Source organism: Salvelinus fontinalis, chromosome 39 (assembly GCF_029448725.1).
Source record: "Salvelinus fontinalis isolate EN_2023a chromosome 39, ASM2944872v1, whole genome shotgun sequence".
NCBI lineage: Eukaryota > Metazoa > Chordata > Actinopteri > Salmoniformes > Salmonidae > Salvelinus > Salvelinus fontinalis.
This window is the reverse complement of record NC_074703.1, coordinates 4,905,127-4,930,622: the sequence shown is the minus strand read 5'-3', so window position 1 is coordinate 4,930,622 and position 25,496 is coordinate 4,905,127. Positions and strand designations below refer to the sequence as shown.

At 47.3% G+C, this 25,496-nt stretch overlaps 1 protein-coding gene across 5 annotated transcripts in view; it reads left to right on the top strand.

The window, feature by feature from the left end:
• Window positions 1–25,496, top strand: part of LOC129838899 (plexin-B2-like) — a 70,217-nt gene that overhangs the window by 33,204 nt on the left and 11,517 nt on the right. For all 5 annotated transcript variants that reach the window (XM_055906155.1, XM_055906156.1, XM_055906157.1 and 2 more), the window contains 9 exons: window positions 1,713–1,800; window positions 2,420–2,583; window positions 3,077–3,225; window positions 4,827–4,959; window positions 8,386–8,522; window positions 8,728–8,916; window positions 20,317–20,425; window positions 22,623–22,829; window positions 23,607–23,786. In XM_055906155.1, the coding sequence (XP_055762130.1) occupies window positions 1,713–1,800; window positions 2,420–2,583; window positions 3,077–3,225; window positions 4,827–4,959; window positions 8,386–8,522; window positions 8,728–8,916; window positions 20,317–20,425; window positions 22,623–22,829; window positions 23,607–23,786 (1,356 nt within the window). The remainder of the gene's footprint in view (window positions 1–1,712; window positions 1,801–2,419; window positions 2,584–3,076; window positions 3,226–4,826; window positions 4,960–8,385; window positions 8,523–8,727; window positions 8,917–20,316; window positions 20,426–22,622; window positions 22,830–23,606; window positions 23,787–25,496) is intronic.

Genomic DNA, 25,496 nt, shown 5'->3' with positions numbered 1-25,496 from the left:
TTTGAATGCTGGCGGTGCTCTCACTCTAGTGGTAGCATGAGACGGAGTCTACAACCCACACAAGTGGCTCAGGTAGTGCAGCTCATCCAGGATGGCACATCAATGCGAGCTGTGGCAAGAAGGTTTGCTGTGTCTGTCAGCGTAGTGTCCAGAGCATGGAGGCGCTACCAGGAGACAGGCCAGTACATCAGGAGACGTGGAGGAGGCCGTAGGAGGGCAACAACCCAGCAGCAGCACCGCTACCTCCGCCTTTGTGCAAGGAGGAGCAGGAGGAGCACTGCCAGAGCCCTGCAAAATGACCTCCAGCAGGCCACAAATGTGCATGTGTCTGCTCAAACGGTCAGAAACAGACTCCATGAGGGTGGTATGAGGGCCCGACGTCCACAGGTGGGGGTTGTGCTTACAGCCCAACACCGTGCAGGACATTTGGCATTTGCCAGAGAACACCAAGATTGGCAAATTCGCCACTGGCGCCCTGTACTCTTCACAGATGAAAGCCTGTTCACACTGAGCACATGTGACAGACGTGACAGAGTCTGGAGACGCCGTGGAGAACGTTCTGCTGCCTGCAACATCCTCCAGCATGACCGGTTTGGCGGTGGGTCAGTCATGGTGTGGGGTGGCATTTCTTTGGGGGGCCGCACAGCCCTCCATGTGCTCGCCAGAGGTAGCCTGGCTGCCATTAGGTACCGAGATGAGATCCTCAGACCCCTTGTGAGACCATATGCTGGTGCGGTTGGCCCTGCTCCTAATGCAAGACAATGCTAGACCTCATGTGGCTGGAGTGTGTCAGCAATTCCTGCAAGAGGAAGGCATTGATGCTATGGACTGGCCCGCCCGTTCCCCAGACCTGAATCCAATTGAGCACATCTGGGACATCATGTCTCGCTCCATCCACCAACGCCACGTTGCACCACAGACTGTCCAGGAGTTGGCGGATGCTTAGTCCAGGTCTGGGAGGAGATCCCTCAGGAGACCATCCGCCACCTCATCAGGAGCATGCCCAGGCGTTGTAGAGAGGTCATACAGGCACGTGGAGGCCACACACACTACTGAGCCTCATTTTGACTTGTTTTAAGGACATTACATCAAAGTTGGATCAGCCTGTAGTGTGGTTTTCCACTTTAATTTTGAGTGTGACTCCAAATCCAGACCTCCATGGGTTGATACATTTGATTTCCATTGATAATTTTTGTGTGATTTTGTTGTCAGCACATTCAACTATGTAAAGAAAAAAGTATTTAATAAGAATATTTCATTCATTCAGATCTAGGATGTGTTATTTTAGTGTTCCCTTTATTTTTTTGAGCAGTGTATTTTAAAAGCAATGAGTCTGATGTAACAGATCAGAATCTTGAACTTCTAATGTTGAGAAACAGGTTTTTCTTCCCGTTATCAGCACAGCAATGCGAACAAGGCAGTAGTCTACCTGCGATTTGTTCGCTCCATAATGCAGTTAGCGGTAAAACACTGTTCTTCTCCCGGACAAATATCCTGCGGCAGTTTTATTCATCGCTTTTCCTTTTTTTAAATCGTCCAAAAGCCAGCTATCACCAGCTATCAGAAACCCTGGTGTGTTTGTGAATTTGTGTGGTTGGGGGGGGGGGTCCTGTGTGAGTGAGAGAAAGAGCCAGCAAGTGTATTTTGACATGTCTCTGGCCCTCAGTAACTCAGATGTCAGTTTTCTCTGTTGTGTATATCCTGTGTGTTAGTTTGCCTACGACAAGGAGCAGGAGGTCAATGTGTCCTTCCACATCAAAGACAGAGACTCAGAGAAGAAGATTGACAGCACTCTGACTGGTGAGTCAGACCGTCTGACACACTGGAGTTGATGCAGCACTGCTGTTCAATGCACTGTTCAAACAACTGTCTGAATACAACCAGGATTATTCTGCTCACACTGTTGATCCATTTCAACTCTTTCACCTTAATGGACCTGCGTTGGATAACCCGAGTATTGGACATGTTTAATATTCAGCCATTATTATTATTCAATCAGTTTTTGGGACAAAGGTCAAGCTTATTTGAATAAGATGTGAACCCTGTACAGACTGGTGGGTTATTGGTATGGAGTTGTTGTTTGATCTCTTTCCCCTCCTTGCCCCCCCTGCTTCTCTCCCCTCCCACTCTCCTCCTCCTCCTCTCTCCATTCTACCTGCTTCTCTGACTCTATCCTCCTCTGTCCCATTCTACCCTCCTCTCTCCCCCTCCTCCTCTCTCCCATTCTACCTCCTCCTCCTCTCTCCCATTCTACCCTCTCCTCTCACTCTATCCTCCTCTCCCCCTCCTCCACCTCTCTCCTCCATTCTACCCTCTTCTCCCCCTCCTCCTCCTCTCTCTTCCATTCTACCCTCTCCTCTCCTCTCTCCCTTCCTCCCCTTCCTCTACTCTCCCTCCTCCTCTGCTCTCCATCTCTTAGTGGTGCTGTATAACTGTTCTCTGGGTCGTGAGGACTGCAGCCTGTGTATGAACGCCGACCCCAAATACAGCTGTGTGTGGTGTGCCGACATGAGGTCCTGTGTGTACAGAGAATTGTGCAGGTCCCAGGAACCAGCGCAGTGCCCCGACCCCAAGATCACTGACGTGAGAACAGTCTCTCTCTCTGATTATCACTAGAGGTGTTCTCCTCTGTCTGGTCACAACTGTATGGTCTGGAACAGTCTCTCTCTCTGATTATCACTAGAGGTGTTCTCCTCTGTCTGGTCACAACTGTATGGTCTGGTGCACTCTTCCTTCCTGTCTTCTTCCCTTTAGCTGTCACTGTCCTACTCTTCTCTTACACATGCTGTCCTCCTCAACTTTCTCTCTCCTCTCCCTTCTCTCCCCTTCTCTCTCCCCTTCTCTCTCTCTCTCCCCCCTTCTCTCTCTCTCTCTCCCCTCTCTCTCCCGCCTCTCTCTCTCTCCCGCCTCTCTCTCTCTCTCGCCTCTCTCTCTCTCCCGCCTCTCTCTCTCTCCCGCCTCTCTCGCCTCTCTCTCATCCCTCTCTCTCATCCCTCTCTCTCATCCCTCTCTCTCATCCCTCTCTCTCATCCCTCCCCCTCTCTCTCATCCCTCCCCCTCTCTCTCTTCCCCCCAGATCATCCCTAGTTTTGGGCCTCTGAACGGTGGGATAATGGTGACCATTAAAGGGTCTAACCTGGGCATAAAGGAGGAGGACATTAAGAAGGTGACGGTGGCTGGAGTGGACTGTGTTCACCAGGGGGACAGATACTCTGTCTCCACCAGGTATAGTGATAGTGGGGGGGCAGAGTCACATCCCTGTAATCACGGCCGGTCTGCTCATTAGGCAGGATTAGGCGTCTGCCTATGGCGGCAGTTTGATGAGGACGCCATTTTCTGTTCTAAATTGCCCGAGACCCACCTCCAACAACAACACATAAACCTCACCCCACTTTGTCAAAGCCAGGGTCGCAAAATATTTATCTTGTCCATTCCCACCGGCCTCTCCAGAGTGCTGTTGGAGTGATGCATATCTCTGAAGCTCCACCAACGTTCAGTTAGAAAATGAATCTAACATAAATCATTTAGCAGATATAGGATATGGTAGAAAGAGTATATGGCCTTTTTTGTAGCCTTCAGGCTGGAGATAAAATGTATGACTGTGACAGCGTCTAGGTGGTAGGTGTAGGAGTCAGGCGCAAGAGAGCAGGGATGTCTGAGAAGCGTGTATATTTAATAAGAAAGTCCACCAACACAGGAATGGCACAATCAAAAGGTACAACGCACTCGACCACAGAGAACCCGTGCAAAATGCACGGAGGAACAAACAAAGTACTGACACTCATATACTTCAGAACCCGTGAAAACAAATAACGGTAATACCGAACCGAGCACCTCACAATAAAAGACTAATCCCGCACAAACCTAGGCAGGCAACAGGCTACCATTATACACACAGAAATGAACGCAAATGAAACCAGGTGTGAAAGAACCAAAGACAAAACAAACAGAAAAGGAAAAAGGGATCGGTGACGCCGACCGCCGAGCGCCGCCCGAACAGGGAGAGGAGCCACCTTCGGTGGAAGTCGTGACAATGACAATGTAATGAGACGGACACTTTTTCCATCATGCAGGTTTCTCCAATCAAATAGCCTAACCTAAATGGAAACCAATCAAATAAAAAATGAGCTGTCATGTTAACAAACAACATATCCTAAAAACAAGACAGGTCAAAGTAAAATAGACAATAAAATGGACAAAGAGAAAGTAAAATGGGACAATCCCAGCTGTTGTCCAGGAGTTTCATCCCATTGTCATGATCAGTGGTTTCAAGTTTGTATCCGTCAATTTTTGACAAGATCGTGCAAAGCTGTCATCAAGGCAAAGGGTGGCGACTTTTTAAGAATCTCAAATATATTAAATATATTTTGATTTGTTTAACATTTTTTGGTTACTACATGATTCCATATGTGTTATTTGATGGTGTTGTCTTCACTATTATTCTAAAATGAAGAAAACAATACAAATAAAACCCTTGAATGAGTGCAGTAGGTGTCCAAACTATTGACTGCTACTGTACGTGTTATCAACTTTAATTCACAACCGAAAATGAACCTGATTTAATCCTCTAGAAAATACTTATTTTAGATGTCTTTTCAACATCATTTTGCTTACTGGGACTATTCTAGGTTTGTGAAGGGGGGGGGGGTGGCATTTCTTGGTCTCGCTAGAACGGCAAGGACCGGCCCTGCTTGTAATGTACTTTTATGTCCAGTGAATAACATATTTCATTAAACACAACATTTCGATGTACAGTATGTCTGCTTGTGTGTGTGGTGGAGTAACCGGGCCTTTATCTTACCCCAGCTGTTCTGTGTCTTCTCCAGTGTTGTGTGTGAGATCGGTCCGGTCCGGCCTCCTGCTTCAGTGGACCTCCCAGGTCCCATCAACCAGGGGGTAGTGGAGGTGGAGGTGGAGGGGGGCAGGAGAGGACGGTCAGAGGTCCTCTTCACCTATAGGGTACGTTTCATACAGTTACAGGGCCATTCTTTACCCCAACATGACTCCTAACTGTTGTAAGAGTCGACCCCACACTGCAGGAGTTACCTGACGTTTCATACTGTACATGGCTCTTAGTGTGTTAAAGCTCTGCTCAGTGCTCATACACCCACTATGTTAGTCTCTCTCTGCTGGTTTTACATCTTCACGTTCATCAATGTTCTTAGAAGATGCTCTTAGAATTCAGAATAGCATCTGTTGAAAGGAAACATAATTTAAAGGGGGAAAGAGTATATGGATTTACTCAAAACACATCTAATCTGGGAGCCTATTTTACTTTATGGTAAATATTTGCACAAATTTATTTTGGGGTTCATATTTTCGTGCTTCTACACCTGCATTGCTTGCTGTTTGGGGTTTTAGGCTGGGTTTCTGTACAGCACTTTGAGATATCAGCTGATGTAAGAAGGGCTATATAAATACATTTGATGATTTGATTTGATTTGTTTCTGCCAAAATAACAATTTCCCCATGAGAATGTACTAAGCTTTAAAAGCTTTTTTATTTATTTATTATAGATTGGATCTTTATAATAGATTTTGATTTAATATAGATTTTCTAGGGAACATAACATTATTTTGTCAATATTGTCCTTCGTGCCATCCGGGATGCTCTTTTGCTCGCTCTGCTGTTTTAAGTTGGTCTGCTCCAGACCTGGCTTTCTGCTCCCAGTATTTTCTCAGCAAACAGTACTAAGTGGTGTTCAGTAGCTGTGTTGTGGTGATAAACTACTAAGTGGTGTTCAGTAGCTGTGTTGTGGTGATAAAGTACTAAGTGGTGTTCAGTAGCTGTGTTGTGGTGATAAAGTGGTGTTCAGTAGTTGTGTTGTGGTGATAAAGTACTAAGTGGTGTTCAGTAGCTGTGTTGTGGTGTTCAGTAGTTGTGTTGTGGTGATAAACTACTAAGTGGTGTTCAGTAGCTGTGTTGTGGTGATAAAGTGGTGTTCAGTAGTTGTGTTGTGGTGATAAACTACTAAGTGGTGTTCAGTAGCTGTGTTGTGGTGATAAAGTGGTGTTCAGTAGTTGTGTTGTGGTGATAAACTACTAAGTGTTGTTCAGTAGCTGTGTTGTGGTGTTCAGTAGCTGTGTTGTGGTGATAAAGTACTAAGTGGTGTTCAGTAGTTGTGTTGTGGTGTTCAGTAGTTGTGTTGTGGTGATAAAGTGGTGTTCAGTAGCTGTGTTGTGATGATAAAGTACTAAGTGGTGTTCAGGAGCTGTGTTGTGGTGATAAAGTACTAAGTGGTGTTCAGTAGCTGTGTTGTGGTGATAAAGTGGTGTTCAGTAGTTGTGTTGTGGTGATAAAGTACTAAGTGGTGTTCAGTAGTTGTGTTGTGGTGATAAAGTGGTGTTCAGTAGTTGTGTTGTGGTGATAAAGTGGTGTTCAGTAGTTGTGTTGTGGTGATAAAGTACTAAGTGGTGTTCAGTAGCTGTGTTGTGGTGATAAAGTACTAAGTGGTGTTCAGTAGCTGTGTTGTGGTGATAAAGTGGTGTTCCGTAGTTGTGTTGTGGTGATAAAGTGGTGTTTAGTAGCTGTGTTGTAGTGATAAAGTACTAAGTTGTGTTCAGTAGCTGTGTTGTGATGATAAAGTACCAAGTGGTGCTCAGTAACTGTGTTGTGGTTAGACAGTGGGCCCTGGGCGGTTAGACAGTGGGCCCTGGGCTGTTAGACAGTGGGCCCTGGGCTGTTAGACAGTGGGCCCTGGGTGGTTAGACAGTGGGCCCTGGGTTGTTAGACGGTGGGCCCTGGGTTGTTAGACGATGGGCCCTGGGTGGTTAGACAGTGGGCCCTGGGTGGTTAGACAGTGGGCCCTGGGTGGTTAGACAGTGGGCCCTGGGTTGTTAGACGGTGGGCCCTGGGTGGTTAGACAGTGGGCCCTGGGTGGTTAGACGAGGGGCCCTGGGTGGTTAGACGGTGGGCCCTGGGTGGTTAGACGGTGGGCCCTGGGTGGTTAGACGGTGGGCCCTGGGTGGTTAGACGGTGGGCCCTGGGTCGGTAGACGGTGGTGTTTGTAACACCAGAGTTTGTAACGGGACACATGCAGTATATTGTACAGTACATGTATACATACAGTGTGTTAACTGTAAAACACTTTGGATGAAAACATCTGCTAAATAACCATATAGAGGTGGTCAATAATAATAATAACCATATAGAGGTGGTCTATAATAATAATAACCATATAGAGGTGGTCTATAATAATAATAACCATATAGAGGTGGTCTATAATAATAATAACCATATAGAGGTGGTCTATAATAATAATAACCATATAGAGGCCTCCTAATAATAATAACCATATAGAGGTGGTCTATAATAATAATAACCATATAGAGGTGGTCTATAATAATAATAACCATATAGAGGTGGTCTATAATAATAATAACCATATAGAGGCTCCCGGGTGGTGCAGTGGTCTATAATAATAATAATAACCATATAGAGGCCTCCTAATAATAATAACCATATAGAGGTGGTCTATAATAATAATAACCATATAGAGGCCTCCTAATAATAATAACCATATAGAGGCATCCTAATAATAATAACCATATAGAGGCCTCCTAATAATAATAACCATATAGAGGCCTCCTAATAATAATAACCATATAGAGGCCTCCTAATAATAATAACCATGTAGAGGCCTCCCGGGTGGCACAGTGGTCTATAATAATAATAATAACCATATAGAGGCCTCCCGGGTGGCACAGTGGTCTATAATAATAATAATAACCATATAGAGGCCTCCTAATAATAATAACCATATAGAGGCCTCCCGGGTGGCACAGTGGTCTATAATAATAATAATAACCATATAGAGGCCTCCTAATAATAATAACCATATAGAGGCCTCCTAATAAATATAACCATATAGAGGCCTCCCGGGTGGCACAGTGGTCTATAATAATAACCATATAGAGGCCTCCTAATAATAATAACCATATAGAGGCCTCCTAATAATAATAACCATATAGAGGCCTCCTAATAATAATAACCATATAGAGGCCTCCTAATAATAATAACCATATAGAGCCTCCCGGGTGGCACAGTGGTCTATAATAATAATAACCATATAGAGGCCTCCCGGGTGGCACAGTGGTCTATAATAATAATAATAACCATATAGAATGTTAAAAGGTCAGGACAGGGTCTATAATAATAATAACCATATAGAATGTTAAAAGGTCAAGACAGGGGTTTTTCCTTGTCAGGTCATGCAGTCAGGAAAACCTCCAGGACCTAAGTATGTTCCCTTATCACTGATGTCTCATCTCTTATCCCCTCCAGGACCTAAGTATGTTCCCTTATCACTGATGTCTCATCTCTTATCCCCTCCAGGACCTAAGTATGTTCCCTTATCACTGATGTCTCGTCTCTTATCCCCTCCAGGACCCCATCCCTGAGACAGTTTCCCCCCTGAAGGGTCCTGCGGCCGGGGGAACAGTCATCACTATCTCTGGGAAACACCTGGATACAGCAAAGAAGGATGATGTCATTGTCACCGTGGGGGGAACGCCCTGTGAAGTGTAAGGATGATCACACTTGAGTCTTCCAACCCCTGCAGTTTGCTGTCTGGACAGGTTGCCTGAGTCATGTCCTATTCAATTGTTCTCTCAAGGCCGACCTCTGAAATATATTAGCCATACAGTAATTGTGTTTGACTTGTTGCTCCTTTGAGATTACATTCTTTGACCTTTCCCATGATGCTCTCTGTCCCTGTTTCTCCTTCAGGTTGTCGTTTGGCAGTGAGATCACCTGTGAGACAGGTGTATACAAGGGACAAAAGGTTCCATCGGAGCTCCTGAGAGTCTCAGTGAAGTATGGGAAGAGCACCACCAAGGACGTCCCTGACTCCTTCACCTTCCAGTACTCCGAGAACCCCAAACTCACGGACTACAGCCCCAAGACCAGCTTCGTATGGTGAGTAGAGTCCAGGCACAATGTTCCACAGAGGGTTGAAATCAAAGCTTTTTCTTTCAGCGAAGCTGGAGTTGAATGCAAATCAGTTTGAAGCGGATAATGAAATGACAGTTTCTTATTGGACACATTCAGGTAGTGTCTCCCTCTTTCAAAACATTTCAAAAGGTTTCTCCTGTTTTGTGCTTCCTAACATGACCCTGATATATGGTGTCTTCGTCTAGTGTTTCAGTGGAGGCAGGAGGATTACGTTTGAGTCATTTAGCAGACGTTCTTATCTAGAGCCACATAGTTAGTGCCGTTGTAACAGTATAACTTTGAACCGTCCCCTCGCCCCGACACGGGCGCGAACCAGGGACCCTCTGCACACATCGACAACGGTCGCCCACAAAGCACGGTCGTTACCCATCGCTCCACAAAAGCCGCGGCCCTTGCAAAGCAAGGGGCAACCCTACTTAAAGTCTCAGAGCAAGTGACGTAACTGATTGAAATGCTACTAGCGCGTACCCGCTAACTAGCTAGCCATTTCACATCCGTTACACTCACCCCCCTTTCAACCTCCTCCTTTTCCGCAGCAACCAGTGATCCGGGTCACGGCACCAATGTAACAGTATAACTTTAAACCGTCCCCTCGCCCCGACCCGGGCGCGAACCAGGGACCCTCTGCACACATCAACAACGGTTGCCCACGAAGCACGGTCGTTACCCATCGCTCCACAAAGGCCGCGGCCCTTGCAAAGCAAGGGGCAACCCTACTTAAAGTCTCAGAGCAAGTGACGTAACTGATTGAAATGCTACTAGCGCGTACCCGCTAACTAGCTAGCCATTTCACATCCGTTACACCGTCGTCTTAAGATAGCTAGGTGGGACAACCACATGGGGCGACAGGTAGACTAGTGGTTAGAGCGTTGGACTAGTACCGGGAGGTTGCAAGATCGAATCCCCGAGCTGACAAGGTAAAAATCTGTCGTTCTGCCCCTGAATAAGGCAGTTAACCCACTGTTCCTAGGCCGTCATTGAAAATGAGAATTTGTTCTTAACTGACTTGCCTAGTCAAATAAATAAAGCAGTCATATTACTGGAAGTACATGTTTCCTCTGTCTATATCTTCAAAGTCACAGCTAGTAAGAGAGAAAAGAGTCAAGTGCGAGTGTTGGTTCACAAAATATATTTTCAGATGTCATGACGTTGCCCTCTTTGGGTACAGCAAGCCCCATCCCCCTCTCCCTGTCTCCTACACCCAGGCTGCTGTGGTCAGAGAGGTCGTAAATTCCTGGAGGAGATCATCTCCTCATGGCCACAGTATAGAGAGTTAATTTTCATAGAGAACAAAATAATTTCTTCCACCTCACAGAACTGGAGAACCGAACAACATTTATGTTCTGGAGAAGGTATAAAAGATCTGTGAAAAATCCAGCTACGAACTGGTCCGCCTGGTACAATTTTGTGAAACTCATGGGAGACAATACGGACACATTACCATAACGCTGTTTATATAATAGCCTCAGATATGAGGCTTACATCTAATTGTTGTATAAGATGAATGAGTGAGGATGATACTGTTTGTAAAATTGTGTAATGTGATTTTGGACTGCTTAAAAACTTCTTATGGCTGCAAGGCAAAGTGTTGAGTAGCCAGTGAAATCGTGCCCATTTCAAACGGCCTCCTACTCAAATCTTGCTCGTACAATATGAATATTATTATTCTTTTCGGATAGAAAACACTTTCTAGTTTCTAAAACAGTTGGAATTATTTCTCTGAGTGAAACAGAAGTCCTTCTGCAGCACTTTTCCTGACCAGGAAGTGAAATGTCAGAAATCGATGCTCTTTTCAACTTGATGCCTATACATGGTCTTGACACTTAGGAGTCTACTTACACTCTATACGCCTTCCTATTGGTGTAAAGAGGATGACAGAGAATAAATTTTTGTGCTCATCTTGTTCTGTGGTGGAAAAAAAACTATTTCTTTGACGTGACCGTCCACTTCCGGTACACTGAAGGAAGTGGGATTGACTTCTGTTTTGCCTTCGTAACGAACGGCTAACATCTCCGGCTCGATTTTTTTGTTGATACATGTGACCATATCATCGTAATGTATGTTTTTTCAATATTGTTTAATCAGATTATTGAAACTTTATTCGGGAGTTTTGCCGTGTTCCGTCCTCTGACTGTGTTTACGTTGGAGAAATTTATGCCACTCGGCTAGTGCCAATGCTAATTGAAGAGGGAAATTTGCCATTCTGAATCGAAACAACGACTCATCTGGACAGAGGACACCTTCTTCAACATTCTGATGAAAGATCAGCAAAAGTAAGACCCATTTTATGATGTTATTTCATATATCTGTCGTGCATGTGAACTGGCCGTGGGCGCCCAATTGTGTCTGTCTATTGTAGCTACGCTAATATAGCGATACATTTTGTTTTCGCTGTAAAACATTTAATAAATCGGAAATATTGTTTGGAATCACAAGATGCCTGTCTTTCAATTGCTGCAGACTATGTATTTTTCAGAAATGTTTTATGATGAGTAATTAGCTATTTGACGTTGGTGTCTGTAAATATTATGGCTGCTTTCGGTGCAATTTCGGATTGTAGCTGAAATGTAAACTATGGTTTATACATGAAATATGCAAATTTTTCGAACAAAACATATGCTATACAATAAATATGTTATCAGACTGTCATCTGATGAATTTGTTTCTTGGTTAGTGGCTATTTATATCTTTATTTGGTCGAATTTGTGATAGCACCTGATGGAGTAAGAAACTGATGGAGTTAGAAAAGTTGTGTCTTTTGCTAACGTGGTTAGCTAATAGATTTACATATTTTGTCTTCCCTGTAAAACATTTTAAAAAATCAAGACATGTTGGCTTGATTCACAAGATGTGCACCTTTCATCTGGTGTCTTGGACTTGTTAATGTGTGAAAGTAAAATATAAAAAAAAAATAGATTTTGAATTTCGCGCCCTGCACTTTGAGCTGGATGTTGTCATAAGTGTACCGTGTCGGGCTGCCCCCGTAAAAGGTTAATGAAGGAAACTCCAATTCCCTTTGGAGTTTAACTAAATCAGAGAACCGTCCATGAGCCCAGTTATGGTCGGGCATCCTGGGACAGGCCCTTTTCTGCAATTCCGAATATAACCCCCACCATGAGAATTTCTCAACAGACCATGTTGCTCTCAATTACAAGAGGACAAAGGTTGCAGACCAGCTTACCTCGATAACAAGAGGGCCAAGGTTTGAGACCAGACTGCTGAATCTTTTAACCATACCACGTGGTTAAACTCTTAGACTATCGATACCGACAGAATAAGAACAAGTCTTTGATATTAATTACTAGTTTGCAGCTAGGAATTCGGTATCATAGAACGCAAAGACCGACAACCGCCGAAACATGTATCCTATAACGACATGAATGAATGTCACTCTGAACTATCCATTCTAACCACGACAGAGAGGGCGGACAAACTCTCCAACAGAAACAAACTTTTCAACAGAGACCCCGACGACACACTGAGCGTAAATATATATATTAATTGCAATTGTTCCCGAATGAGTGAGCGTTCATGTGCAAAGGATTAGCATTTCAATTGTTATAATTATCAACTGTGTGTTGTCTTATCTCAGTCGACCCCCACTTCCCTTTTGTACACCAAGCCGCGATGCCGGTTTATCCCACTAGGGAAACTCCGTTATCATTTCCTTGTAACTATCTACTATTTGTTTATGCATTTCTGTGAATTACTTAGTTAGTAAATAAATGATTTAAGACAATTGATGTATGGATGTGTAAGAGCTGTCGCTTTCCTCATCCTCAGATGAAGTGAGGAGAGAAGGATCTTCAGACCAAAATGCGGAGTCAGGGAAATAAGCCATCTTTTATTTATAAATGATGAACTGATGGCAACACGAAACAAAACAAAATACTTTCAAAACTTACAAAATAACAAAACGACGTAGAACGAAACCTGAACATAAACTCACATAGACAAACGTAAACTCACGAACAGGAACGTACATCGAAACAGACGAACAGCCAAACAGCTCCGTAAGTGAATACATCGAACACAACGAAGACATCACAGGAGACAATCACCCACAAACAAACAGTGAGAATGCCCTACCTAAATATGACTCTTGATTAGAGGAAAATGCAAACCACCTGCCTCTAATCAAGAGCCATACCAGGCAAACCGAAACCAACATAGAAACAGATAACATAGACTGCCCACCCAAAACACATGCCCTGACCATAAACACATAAAAACTAACATAAATAGGTCAGGACTGTTACAGTACCCCCCCCCCAAGGTGCGAACGCCGGGCGCACCAGCACAAAGTCCAGGGGAGGGTCCGGGTGGGCAGTTGACCACGGTGGTGGTTCCGGTTCAGGACGCTGTCCCCGCACCACCATAGTCACTCCCCTCTTCTTTCTACCCCTTCCACTGACCACCCAAACACTACCTTCCCCTAAATAAACAGCTAGCACCGGAACAAGGGGCAGCACCGGGACAAGGGGTAGCACCGGGACAAGGGGTAGCACCGGGACAAGGGGCAGCACAAAAACAAGGGGCAGCACCAGGATAAGGACCATCACCGGAATAAGGGGCAGCACCGGGACAAGGGGCAGCACCGGGACAAGGGGCAGCACCGGGACAAGGGGCAGCACCGGGACAAGGGGCAGCACCGGGACAAGGGGCAGCACCGGGACAAGGGGCAGCACCGGGACAAGGGGCAGCACCGGGACAAGGGGCAGCACCGGGACAAGGGGCAGCACCGGGACAAGGGGCAGCACCGGGACAAGGGGCAACACCGGGACAAGGGGCAGATCCCGGCTGAAGGACTCTGGCAGGTCCTGTTTGGACGGCTCTGGCAGGTCCATGCAGGCTGACGGCTCTCGACGCTCATGGCAGACTGACGGCTCTCTACGCTCATGGCAGGCTGACGGCTCTCGACGCTCATGGCAGGCTGACGGCTCTCGACGCTCATGGCAGGCTGACGGCTCTCGACGCTCATGGCTCTCTGACGGCTCTGGCTGCTCATGGCTCTCTGACGGCTCTGGCTGCTCATGGCTCTCTGACGGCTCTGGCTGCTCATGGCTCTCTGACGGCTCTGGCTGCTCATGGCTCTCTGACGGCTCTGGCTGCTCATGGCTCTCTGACGGCTCTGGCTGCTCATGGCTCGCTGGCGGCTCTGGCAGATCCTGTCTGGTTGGCGGCTCTGGCAGATCCTGTCTGGTTGGCGGCTCTGGCAGATCCTGTCTGGTTGGCGGCTCTGGCAGATCCTGTCTGGTTGGCGGCTCTGGCAGATCCTGTCTGGTTGGCGGCTCTGGCAGATCCTGTCTGGTTGGCGGCTCTGGCAGATCCTGTCTGGCTGACGGCTCTAGCGGCTCCTGTCTGGCTGACGGCTCTAGCGGCTCCTGTCTGGCGGATGGCTCTGTAGGCTCATGGCAGACGGGCGGCTTTGCAGGCTCATGGCAGACGGGCGGCTTTGCAGGCTCATGGCAGACGGATGGCTCAGACGGCGCTGGGGAGACGGATGGCTCAGATGGCGCTGGAGAGACGGATGGCTCAGATGGCGCTGGGGAGACGGATGGCTCAGATGGCGCTGGGGAGACGGATGGCTCAGATGGCGCTGGGGAGACGGATGGCTCAGATGGCGCTGGGGAGACAGATAGCTCTGTAGGGAGGAGAAGGAGAGACAGCCTGGTGCGTGGTCTAGGCACCGGCTGCGCTGGAGAGGAGGAAACAGCAGGAGAGAGAACCCGGAGAGACAGCCTGGTACGGGGGGCTGCCACCGGAGGACTGGTACATGGAGGTGGCACCGGGTCTACCGGACCGTGAAGGAGGACACGTGCTCTTGAGCACCGAGCCTCCCCAACCCTACCAGGTTGAATGAACCCCGTAGCCCTGCCAGTGCGGCGAGGTGGAATAGCCCGCACTGGGCTATGCAGGCGAACCGGGGACACCACCTGTAAGGCTGGTACCATGTACACCGGCCCGAGGAGACGTACTGGAGACCAGCTACGTTGGGCCGGCTTCATGGCACCCGGCTCGATGCCCAACCTAGCCCTCCCAGTGCGGCAAGGTGGAATAGCCCGCACTGGGCTAAGCACGCGTACTGGGGACACCGTGCGCTCTACCGCATAACACGGTCTCTTACCAGTACGACGCCTTCTACCTCCACGGTAAGCACGGGGAGTTTGCTCGGGTATCTTACCCGGCTTTGCCACACTCCTCGTGTGCCCCCCCCCAAGAAATTTTTGGGTCTTACTCACGGGCTCCCAACCGCGTCGTCGCGCTGCCTCCTCATACCAGCGCCGCTCAGCCTTCGCTGCTTCCAATTCCTCCTTTGGACGGCGATATTCCCCTGGTTGAGCCCAAGGTCCTCTACCGTCCAAGATCTCCTCCCAAGTCCAGAAGTTCTTGTTGCGCCGTCGAGCATTCCCATACCGCTTGGTCTCTGTTTGTAGGTGGGTGATTCTGTAAGAGCTGTCGCTTTCCTCATCCTCTCAGATGAGGTGAGGAGAGAAGGATCTTCAGACCAAAATGCGGAGTCAGGGAAATAAGCCATCTTTTATTTATAAATGATGAACTGATGGCAACACGAAACAAAACAAAATACTTTCAAAACTTACAAAATAACAAAACGACGTAGAACGAAACCTGAACATAAACTCACATAGACAAACGTAAACTCACGAACAGGAACGTACATCGAAACAGACGAACAGCCAAACAGCTCCGTAAGTGAATACATCGAACACAACGAAGACATCACAGGAGACAATCACCCACAAACAAACAGTGAGAATGCCCTACCTAAATATGACTCTTGATTAGAGGAAAATGCAAACCACCTGCCTCTAATCAAGAGCCATACCAGGCAAACCGAAACCAACATAGAAACAGATAACATAGACTGCCCACCCAAAACACATGCCCTGACCATAAACACATAAAAACTAACATAAATAGGTCAGGACTGTTACAGGATGACTCATAATGAAGACTGGGTTCGTGCAGATAACCAACAATTTACGACGGTCGTAATGAGACGAATCAAATCAAATCAAATCAAATTTTATTTGTCACATACACATGGTTAGCAGATGTTAATGCGAGTGTAGCGAAATTCTTGTGCTTCTAGTTCCGACAATGCAGTAATAACCAACAAGTAATCTAACCTAACAATTCCACAACTACTACCTTATACACACAAGTGTAAAGGGATAAAGAATATGTACATAAAGATATATGAATGAGTGATGGTACAGAACGGCATAGGCAATATGCAGTAGATGGTATAGAGTACAGTATATACATATGAGATGAGTAATGTAGGGTATGTAAACATAAAGTGGCATAGTTTAAAGTGGCTAGTGATACATGTATTACATAAAGATGGCAAGATGCAGTAGATTATATAGAGTACAGTATATACATATACATATGAGATGAGTAATGTAGGGTATGTAAACATTATATTAAGTGGCATTGTTTAAAGTGGCTAGTGGTACATTTTTACATAATTTCCATCAATTCCCATTATTAAAGTGGCTGGAGTTGAGTCAGTATGTTGGCAGCGGCCGCTAAATGTTAGTGGTGGCTGTTTAACAGTCTGATGGCCTTGAGATAGAAGCTGTTTTTCAGTCTCTCGGTCCCTGCTTTGATGCACCTGTACTGACCTCGCCTTCTGGATGATAGCGGGGTGAACAGGCAGTGGCTTGGGTGGTTGTTGTCCTTGATGATCTTTATGGCCTTCCTGTGACATCGGGTGGTGTAGGTGTCCTGGAGGGCAGGTAGTTTGCCCCCGGTGATGCGTTGTGCAGACCTCACTACCCTCTGGAGAGCCTTACGGTTGTGGGCGGAGCAGTTGCCGTACCAGGCGGTGATACAGCCCGACAGGATGCTCTCGATTGTGCATCTGTAGAAGTTTGTGAGTGCTTTTGGTGACAAGCCGAATTTCTTCAGCCTCCTGAGGTTGAAGAGGCGCTGCTGCGCCTTCTTCACAACGCTGTCTGTGTGGGTGGACCAATTCAGTTTGTCCGTGATGTGTACACCGAGGGACTTAAAACTTTCCACCTTCTCCACTACTGTCCCGTCGATGTGGATAGGGGGGTGCTCCCTCTGCTGTTTCCTGAAGTCCACAACCATCTCCTTTGTTTTGTTGACGTTGAGTGTGAGGTTATTTTCCTGACACCACACTCCGAGGGCCCTCACCTCCTCCCTGTAGGCCGTCTCGTCGTTGTTGGTAATCAAGCCTACCACTGTAGTGTCATCCGCAAACTTGATGATTGAGTTGGAGGCGTGCATGGCCACGCGGTCGTGGGTGAACAGGGAGTACAGGAGAGGGCTCAGAACGCACCCTTGTGGGGCCCCAGTGTTGAGGATCAGCGGGGTGGAGATGTTTTTACCTACCCTCACCACCTGGGGGCGGCCCGTCAGGAAGTCCAGGACCCAGTTGCACAGGGCGGGGTTGAGACCCAGGGTCTCGAGCTTGATGACGAGTTTGGAGGGTACTATGGTGTTAAATGCTGAGCTGTAGTCGATGAACAGCATTCTCACATAGGTATTCCTCTTGTCCAGATGGGTTAGGGCAGTGTGCAGTGTGGTTGCGATTGCGTCGTCTGTGGACCTATTGGGTCGGTAAGCAAATTGGAGTGGGTCTAGGGTGTCCGGTAGGGTGGAGGTGATATGGTCCTTGACTAGTCTCTCAAAGCACTTCATGATGACAGAAGTGAGTGCTACGGGGCGGTAGTCGTTTAGCTCAGTTACCTTAGCTTTCTTGGGAACAGGAACAATGGTGGCCCTCTTGAAGCATGTGGGAACAGCAGACTGGGATAAGGATTAATTGAATATGTCCGTAAACACACCAGCCAGCTGGTCTGCGCATGCTCTGAGTACGCGGCTGGGAATGCAGTCTGGGCCTACAGCCTTGCGAGGGTTAACACGTTTAAATGTTTTACTCACGTTGGCTGCAGTGAAGGAGAGCTCGCAGGTTTTGGTAGCGGGCCGTGTCAGTGGCACTGTATTGTCCTCAAAGCGAGCAAAAAAGTTATTTAGCCTGTCTGGGAGCAAGACATCCTGGTCCGCGACGGGGCTGGTTTTCTTTTTGTAATCCGTGATTGACTGTAGACCCTGCCACATACCTCTTGTGTTTGAGCTGTTGAATTGCGACTCTATTTTGTCTCTATACTGGGACTTAGCTTGTTTGATTGCCTTGCGGAGAGAATAGCTACACTTTTTTATTCGGTCATGTTTCCGGTCACCTTGCCCTGGTTAAAAGCAGTGTTTCGCGCTTTCAGTTTCACGCGAATGCTGCCGTCAATCCACGATTTCTGGTTTGGGAATGTTTTAATCGTTGCTGTGGGTACGACATCGTCAATGCACTTTCTAATGAACTCGCTCACCGAACCAGCGTATTCGTCAATATTGTTGTTGGACGCAATGCGGAACATATTCCAATCCGCGTGATCGAAGCAGTCTTGAAGCGTGGAATCAGATTGGTCGGACCAGCGTTGAACAGACCTGAGCGAGGGAGCTCGTTGTTTTAGTTTCTGTTTGTAGGCTGGAAGCAACAAAATGGAGTCGTGGTCAGCTTTTCCGAAAGGAGGGCGGGGGAGGGCCTTATATGCGTCGCGGAAGTATAACAATGATCCAAGGTTTTACAAGCCCTGGTAGCACAATCGATATGCTGATAGAATTTAGGGAGTTTTGTTTTCAGGTTAGCCTTGTTAAAATCCCCAGCTACGATGAATGCAGCCTCAGGGTGTGTGGTTTCCAGTTTACAAAGAGTCTGATAAAGTTCGTTCCTGGCCATCGATGTGTCTGCTTGGGGGGGAATATATACGGCTGTGATTATAATCGAAGAGAATTCCCTTGGTAGATAATGCGGTCGACATTTGATTGTGAGGAATTCTAGATCAGGTGAACAGAATGACTTGAGTTCCTGTATGTTGTTATGATCACACCACGTCTCGTTAATCATAAGGCATACACTCCCGCCCCTCTTCTTACCAGAAAGATGTATGTTTCTGTCGGCGCGATGCGTGAAGAAACCAGCTGGCTGCACCGACTCCGTTAGCGTCTCTTGAGTTAGCCATGTTTCCGTGAAGCAGAGAACGTTACAATCTCTGATGTCTCTCTGGAATGTTACCCTTGCTCGGATTTCATCAACCTTATTGTCAAGAGACTGGACATTGGCGAGTAGTATGCTAGGGAGTGGAGCGCGATGTGTCCGTCTCCGAAGCCTGACCGGGAGACCGCTACATTTGCCCCTTTTACGGCATCGCATAGGGTCGCCGGCTGGGATCAGATCCATTGTATTGGGTGGAAGGCAAAACACTGGATCCGTTTCGGGAAAGTCATATTCCTGGTCGTAACGATGGTGAGTTGACGTTGCTCTTATATTCAGTAGTTCCTCCCGACTGTATGTAATGAAACCTAAGATTACCTGGGGTACCAATGTAAGGAATAACACATAAAAAAAACAAAATACTGCATATTGTCCAAGGAACGCGAAGCGAGGCGGCCATCTCGGTCGGCGCCGGAAGTAAGTAAAGGGGGGAACGTGAGGTAAAGAAGAATTCATTCATCAGAAGACTAATTAGACTATATTGATCAGATATGAAAATATCTGAAAAGTTATATTAGGAAAATTATAACTTTGTAATCTGAATATTTTCCTTGGTGCCCCGACTTCCATGTTAATTACAGTTACGTGACTAATCAGTTTAATCTCGTAATAATAATTACAGAGTTATTTGATAAAGATTCATCTTCAGTTTAATGATGCCAAAGACAAGACACAGAAGACGGGCAGGGACTCTGCTGTCCTAGCTTCAGGTGGAAGCTGGTTCCACCATTGGGGTGTAGGACAGAGAAGAGCTTGGACGGGGCTGAGCGGGAGCTGCCCTCCCGTAGGGGTGGGAGAGCCAAGAGACCAGAGGTGGCAGGACGGAGTACTCTGGTTGGGGTGTAGGGTTTGAACATAGCCTGAAGGTAGGGAGGGGCCGGTCCTCTTGCTGCTCCGTAGGTAAGTACCAGGGTATTGTAGTGGATTCAAGCTTTGACTGGAAGCCAGTGGAGTGTGTGGAGGAGCGGGCTGACATGGGAAAAGTTAGGAAGGTTGAACATCAGGGGGGCTGCAGCGTTCTGCTGAGTTGCACAGGTTTGATGGCACAAGCAGGGAGCCCAGCCAACAGAGAGTTGCAGTAGGATTGTGTGTTCTGTTGTATTGAGAGATGATGTGTGTGTTGTCTGGTGTTTCAGTGGAGGCAGGAGGATCGTGTGTGTTGTATTGAGAGCTGACGTGTGTGTTGTCTGGTGTTTCAGTGGAGGCAGGAGGATCGTGTGTGTTGTATTGAGAGCTGATGTGTGTGTTGTCTGGTGTTTCAGTGGAGGCAGGAGGATCGTGTGTGTGGGCAGTGGTTTTGACCTCATCCAGAGAGCCACCATGAAGGTGCTGCCCTCTACTGATGACGTCTCTCAGTCCCCTCCCATTGAGGTTAGTACACACTACTCACTACATTTACATTTACATTTAAGTCATTTAGCAGACGCTCTTATCCAGAGCGACTTACAAATTGGTGCATTCACCTTATGACATCCAGTGGAACAGCCACTTTACAATAGTGCATCTAAATCTTTTAAGGGGGGGGGGGGGGGGCAGAAGGATTGCTTTATCCTATCCTAGGTATTCCTTGAAGAGGTGGGGTTTCAGGTGTCTCCGGAAGGTGGTGATTGACTCCGCTGTCCTGGCGTCGTGAGGGAGTTTGTTCCACCATTGGGGTGCCAGAGCAGCGAACAGTTTTGACTGGGCTGAGCGGGAACTGTACTTCCTCAGTGGTAGGGAGGCGAGCAGGCCAGAGGTGGATGAACGCAGTGCCCTTGTTTGGGTGTAGGGCCTGATCAGAGCCTGAAGGTACTGAGGTGCCGTTCCCCTCACAGCTCCGTAGGCAAGCACCATGGTCTTGTAGCGGATGCGAGCTTCAACTGGAAGCCAGTGGAGAGAGCGGAGGAGCTGGGTGACGTGAGAGAACTTGGGAAGGTTGAACACCAGACGGGCTGCGGCGTTCTGGATGAGTTGTAGGGGTTTAATGGCACAGGCAGGGAGCCCAGCCAACAGCGAGTTGCAGTAATCCAGACGGGAGATGACAAGTGCCTGGATTAGGACCTGCGCCGCTTCCTGTGTGAGGCAGGGTCGTACTCTGCGGATGTTGTAGAGCATGAACCTACAGGAACGGGCCACCGCCTTGATGTTAGTTGAGAACGACAGGGTGTTGTCCAGGATCACGCCAAGGTTCTTAGCGCTCTGGGAGGAGGACACAATGGAGTTGTCAACCGTGATGGCGAGATCATGGAACGGGCAGTCCTTCCCCGAGAGGAAGAGCAGCTCCGTCTTGCCGAGGTTCAGCTTGAGGTGGTGATCCGTCATCCACACTGATATGTCTGCCAGACATGCAGAGATGCGATTCGCCACCTGGTCATCAGAAGGGGGAAAGGAGAAGATTAATTGTGTGTCGTCTGCATAGCAATGATAGGAGAGACCATGTGAGGTTATGACAGAGCCACTACTAATACAATACACCTAATGTTATCATTCTAGAGTCCCCTCCCATTGAGGTTAGTACACACTACTCACTACTAATACAATACACCTAATGTTATCATTCTAGAGTCCCCTCCCATTGAGGTTAGTACACACTACTCACTACTAATACAATACACCTAATGTTATCATTCGAGAGTCCCCTCCCATTGAGGTTAGTATACCATTCCACAAGTTCTGTTTCCTGCCAGTAGTGTACTCTAATCCCTCTAGGGTACACTACTCTAGCTGTGGTATTATTCATGGCAGGTAACTAGCATGTCCTAGTGTACAGTACTCTAGCTGTGGTATTATCCATGGCAGGTAGCTAGCATGTCCTAGTGTACACTACTCTAGCTGTGGTATTATCCATGGCAGGTAGCTAGCATGTCCTAGTGTACAGTACTCTAGCTGTGGTATTATCTATGGCAGGTAGCTAGCATGTCCTAGTGTACAGTACTCTAGCTGTGGTATTATCTATGGCAGGTAGCTAGCATGTCCTAGTGTACAGTACTCTAGCTGTGGTATTATCCATGGCAGGTAGCTAGCATGTCCTAGTGTACAGTACTCTAGCTGTGGTATTATCCATGGCAGGTAGCTAGCATGTCCTAGTGTACAGTACTCTAGCTGTGGTATTATTCATGGCAGGTAGCTAGCATGTCCTAGTGTACAGTACTCTAGCTGTGGTATTATCTATGGCAGGTAGCTAGCATGTCCTAGTGTACAGTACTCTAGCTGTGGTATTATCTATGGCAGGTAGCTAGCATGTCCTAGTGTACAGTACTCTAGCTGTGGTATTATCTATGGCAGGTAGCTAGCATGTCCTAGTGTACAGTACTCTAGCTGTGGTATTATTAGCATGTCCTAGTGTACAGTACTCTAGCTGTGGTATTGTCCGTGGCAGGTAGCTAGCATGTCAACAGTGACTCAGTGAGTTTTATGTTTTTGTCTGTGACTACAGACTTCTCTGTGAGACTAAACACAGACACAGTGTCCTGCAAGGAATTAAATATCTTTCTCTCTTTTCTATCCCTCTCTCTTTCTTTTCTATCTGTCTCTTCTCTCTCTCTCTCTTCTCTATCTCTCTCTGCCCCCCTCTCCATCCCCCCTCCAGTTCATCCAGTCTGCCGTACATAAGAACGACACAGTGCTGCTGTTTGACAGTCCAGCGGTGAACAGGTCCTCTGAGACCCAGTCCTTTAGAACCTTCCTCCAGCTAGACAACGTGGTAGAGGAACTGAATTTCTTTGAGTACCACGCCGACCCATTCTTCAATGAACTGACCAAGAACATCATCACTGAAATCATCCTCATCGTCACGGTAAAGAACAGTAACACTACTCTTGGGTAATGGGGTTGTGTTGTCATGGTTACTGTTTAGGAGTTTTTTTTGTTATTTCTGGTAATACTCGCTTATCGTTCTTCGTGGGCCAATGTGGCTTAAATGTTATTCTGCTTCGGCCTCCCGTGTGGCGCAGTGGTCTGTAGCTGTAGTAGCTGTGCCACTAGAGATTCTGGGTTCGAGTCCAGGCTCTGTCGCAGCTGGCCGCGACCGGGAGGCCCATGGGGCGGTGCACAACTGGCCCAGCATCGTCCAGGTTAGGGGAGGGTTTGGGCCGGCAGGGATGTCCTTGTCTCATCGCGCACTAGCGACTCCTGTGGCGGGTCAGGCGCAGTGCACGCTGACACGGTTGGCAGTTATACTGTGTTTCCTCCGACACATTGGTGCGGCTGGCTTCCAGGTTAAGTGGGCAAGAAGCAGTGCGGACAAGAAGTAGTGCGGCTTGGTTGGGTTGTGTTTCAGAGGACGCACGGCTCTCGACCTTCGCCTCTGCCTAGTCCGTACGGGAGTTGCAGCGATGAGACAAGACTATAACTACCAATTGGACACCACAAAATTGGAGAGAAAAAGGGGTAACAAACAAACAAACAAATGTATTCTGCTTTGTGACTGATGTCCCCCCAGAGAGAAAAGACAAGTATAGTGCATTGATATAATTCATATCAATATTGAGGTAATCATATCTGCTTTTACAAATGACTGCATATCCCTGCAGTCCAGAGATTAACAGCCAGCCACCTCTCTCTTTCTCTCCAGGGTCGTGGGTTCAGCAAGGCCATGACAGCTGAAGAAGCCCAGGCGTTCGTAGGAGATGCCTTCTGTAAGGTGACCATCCTGCAGGATGACAAGCTGTTCCTGGAAGCTCCGTCCACCCAGCCCAGAGCCCGCTCCAAACGCCAGCGCAGAGACACCAGCTCCGACCCTCTGGACCTAACGGTGACGACACTGGCCTTCTGTCTAAACCCAAGGCACAGAGAGAGAGGCTTCAGGCATTAGCACTGGACAAGCTGATGTCTCTCTGGCTCTCAACATGTTTCAGATAGAACTGTACAGGAACACTAGCATCTATCTAAATCAGTGGTGTCCAAACTTAATCCAATGTCCTGTTGCAGACATTCACTTCATTCAAGGCATTAAACCACCTGATTGAGCCATACAATAATCCTAGTCTTGTGACCGGGACCACTCATTCCTGACAGAGACATAACAGTATCAACACCTTGATGTATATCTTCCTCTCCACAATTATAGACGTCTTGTAGCTCATTAGCTTTCTTCCATTTGCCTTTAACTGACTTGAACTCCCTTTCTGTCCATCTCTCTCTCTTTTTGTCCATCTCTCTCTGTCTCTCTCTTTCTGTCCATCTCTGTCTCTCTCTCTCTTTCTGTCCACCTCTGTCTCTCTTTCTGTCCATCTCTCTCTCTTTCTGTCTCTCTCTTTCTGTCTCTCTCTTTGTCTGTCTCTCTCTTTCTGTCCATCTCTCTCTCTCTCTTTCTGTCCATCTCTCTCTTTCTGTCCATCTCTCTCTCTCTCTCTCTCTCTGTCCATCTCTCTCTTTCTGTCCATCTCTCTCTCTCTCTCTCTGTCCATCTCTCTCTCTCTGTCCATCTCTCTCTTTATGTCCATCTCTCTCTTTCTGTCCATCTCTCTCTCTCTCTCTGTCCATCTCTCTCTTTCTGTCCATCTCTCTCTTTCTCTTTCTGTCCATCTCTCTCTTTCTGTCCATCTCTCTCTCTCTCTCTCTCTGTCCATCTCTCTCTTTCTGTCCATCTCTCTCTTTCTCTTTCTGTCCATCTCTCTCTTTCTGTCCATCTCTCTCTCTCTTTCTGTCCATCTCTCTCTTTCTGTCCATCTCTCTCTTTATGTCCATCTCTCTCTTTATGTCCATCTCTCTCTTTCGGTCCATCTCTCTCTCTCTCTCTCTCTCTCTCTCTCTCTCTCTCTGTCCATCTCTCTCTTTCTGTCCATCTCTCTCTCTCTCTCTCTGTCCATCTCTCTCTCTCTGTCCGTCTCTCTCTCTCTGTCCATCTCTCTCTTTCTGTCCGTCTCTCTCTTTCTGTCCGTCTCTCTCTTTCTGTCCGTCTCTCTCTTTCTGTCCGTCTCTCTCTTTCTGTCCGTCTCTCTCTTTCTGTCCGTCTCTCTCTTTCTGTCCGTCTCTCTCTTTCTGTCCGTCTCTCTCTTTCTGTCCATCTCTCTCTTTCTGTCCATCTCTCTCTTTCTGTCCGTCTCTCTCTCTGTCTCTCTCTCTCTGTCCATCTCTCTCTCTCTCTGTCCATCTCTCTCTCTCTCTGTCCATCTCTCTCTCTCTGTCCATCTCTCTCTCTCTCTTTCTGTCCATCTCTCTCTCTCTCTTTCTGTCCATCTCTCTCTCTCTCTTTCTGTCCATCTCTCTCTCTCTCTTTCTGTCCATCTCTCTCTCTCTTTCTGTCCATCTCTCTCTCTCTTTCTGTCTATCTCTCTCTCTCTCTTTCTGTCCATCTCTCTCTCTCTCTCTTTCTGTCCATCTCTCTCTCTCTCTTTCTGTCAATCTCTCTCTTTCTGTCCGTCTCTCTCTCTGTCTCTCTCTCTCTGTCCATCTCTCTCTCTCTCTGTCCATCTCTCTCTCTCTCTGTCCATCTCTCTCTCTCTGTCCATCTCTCTCTCTC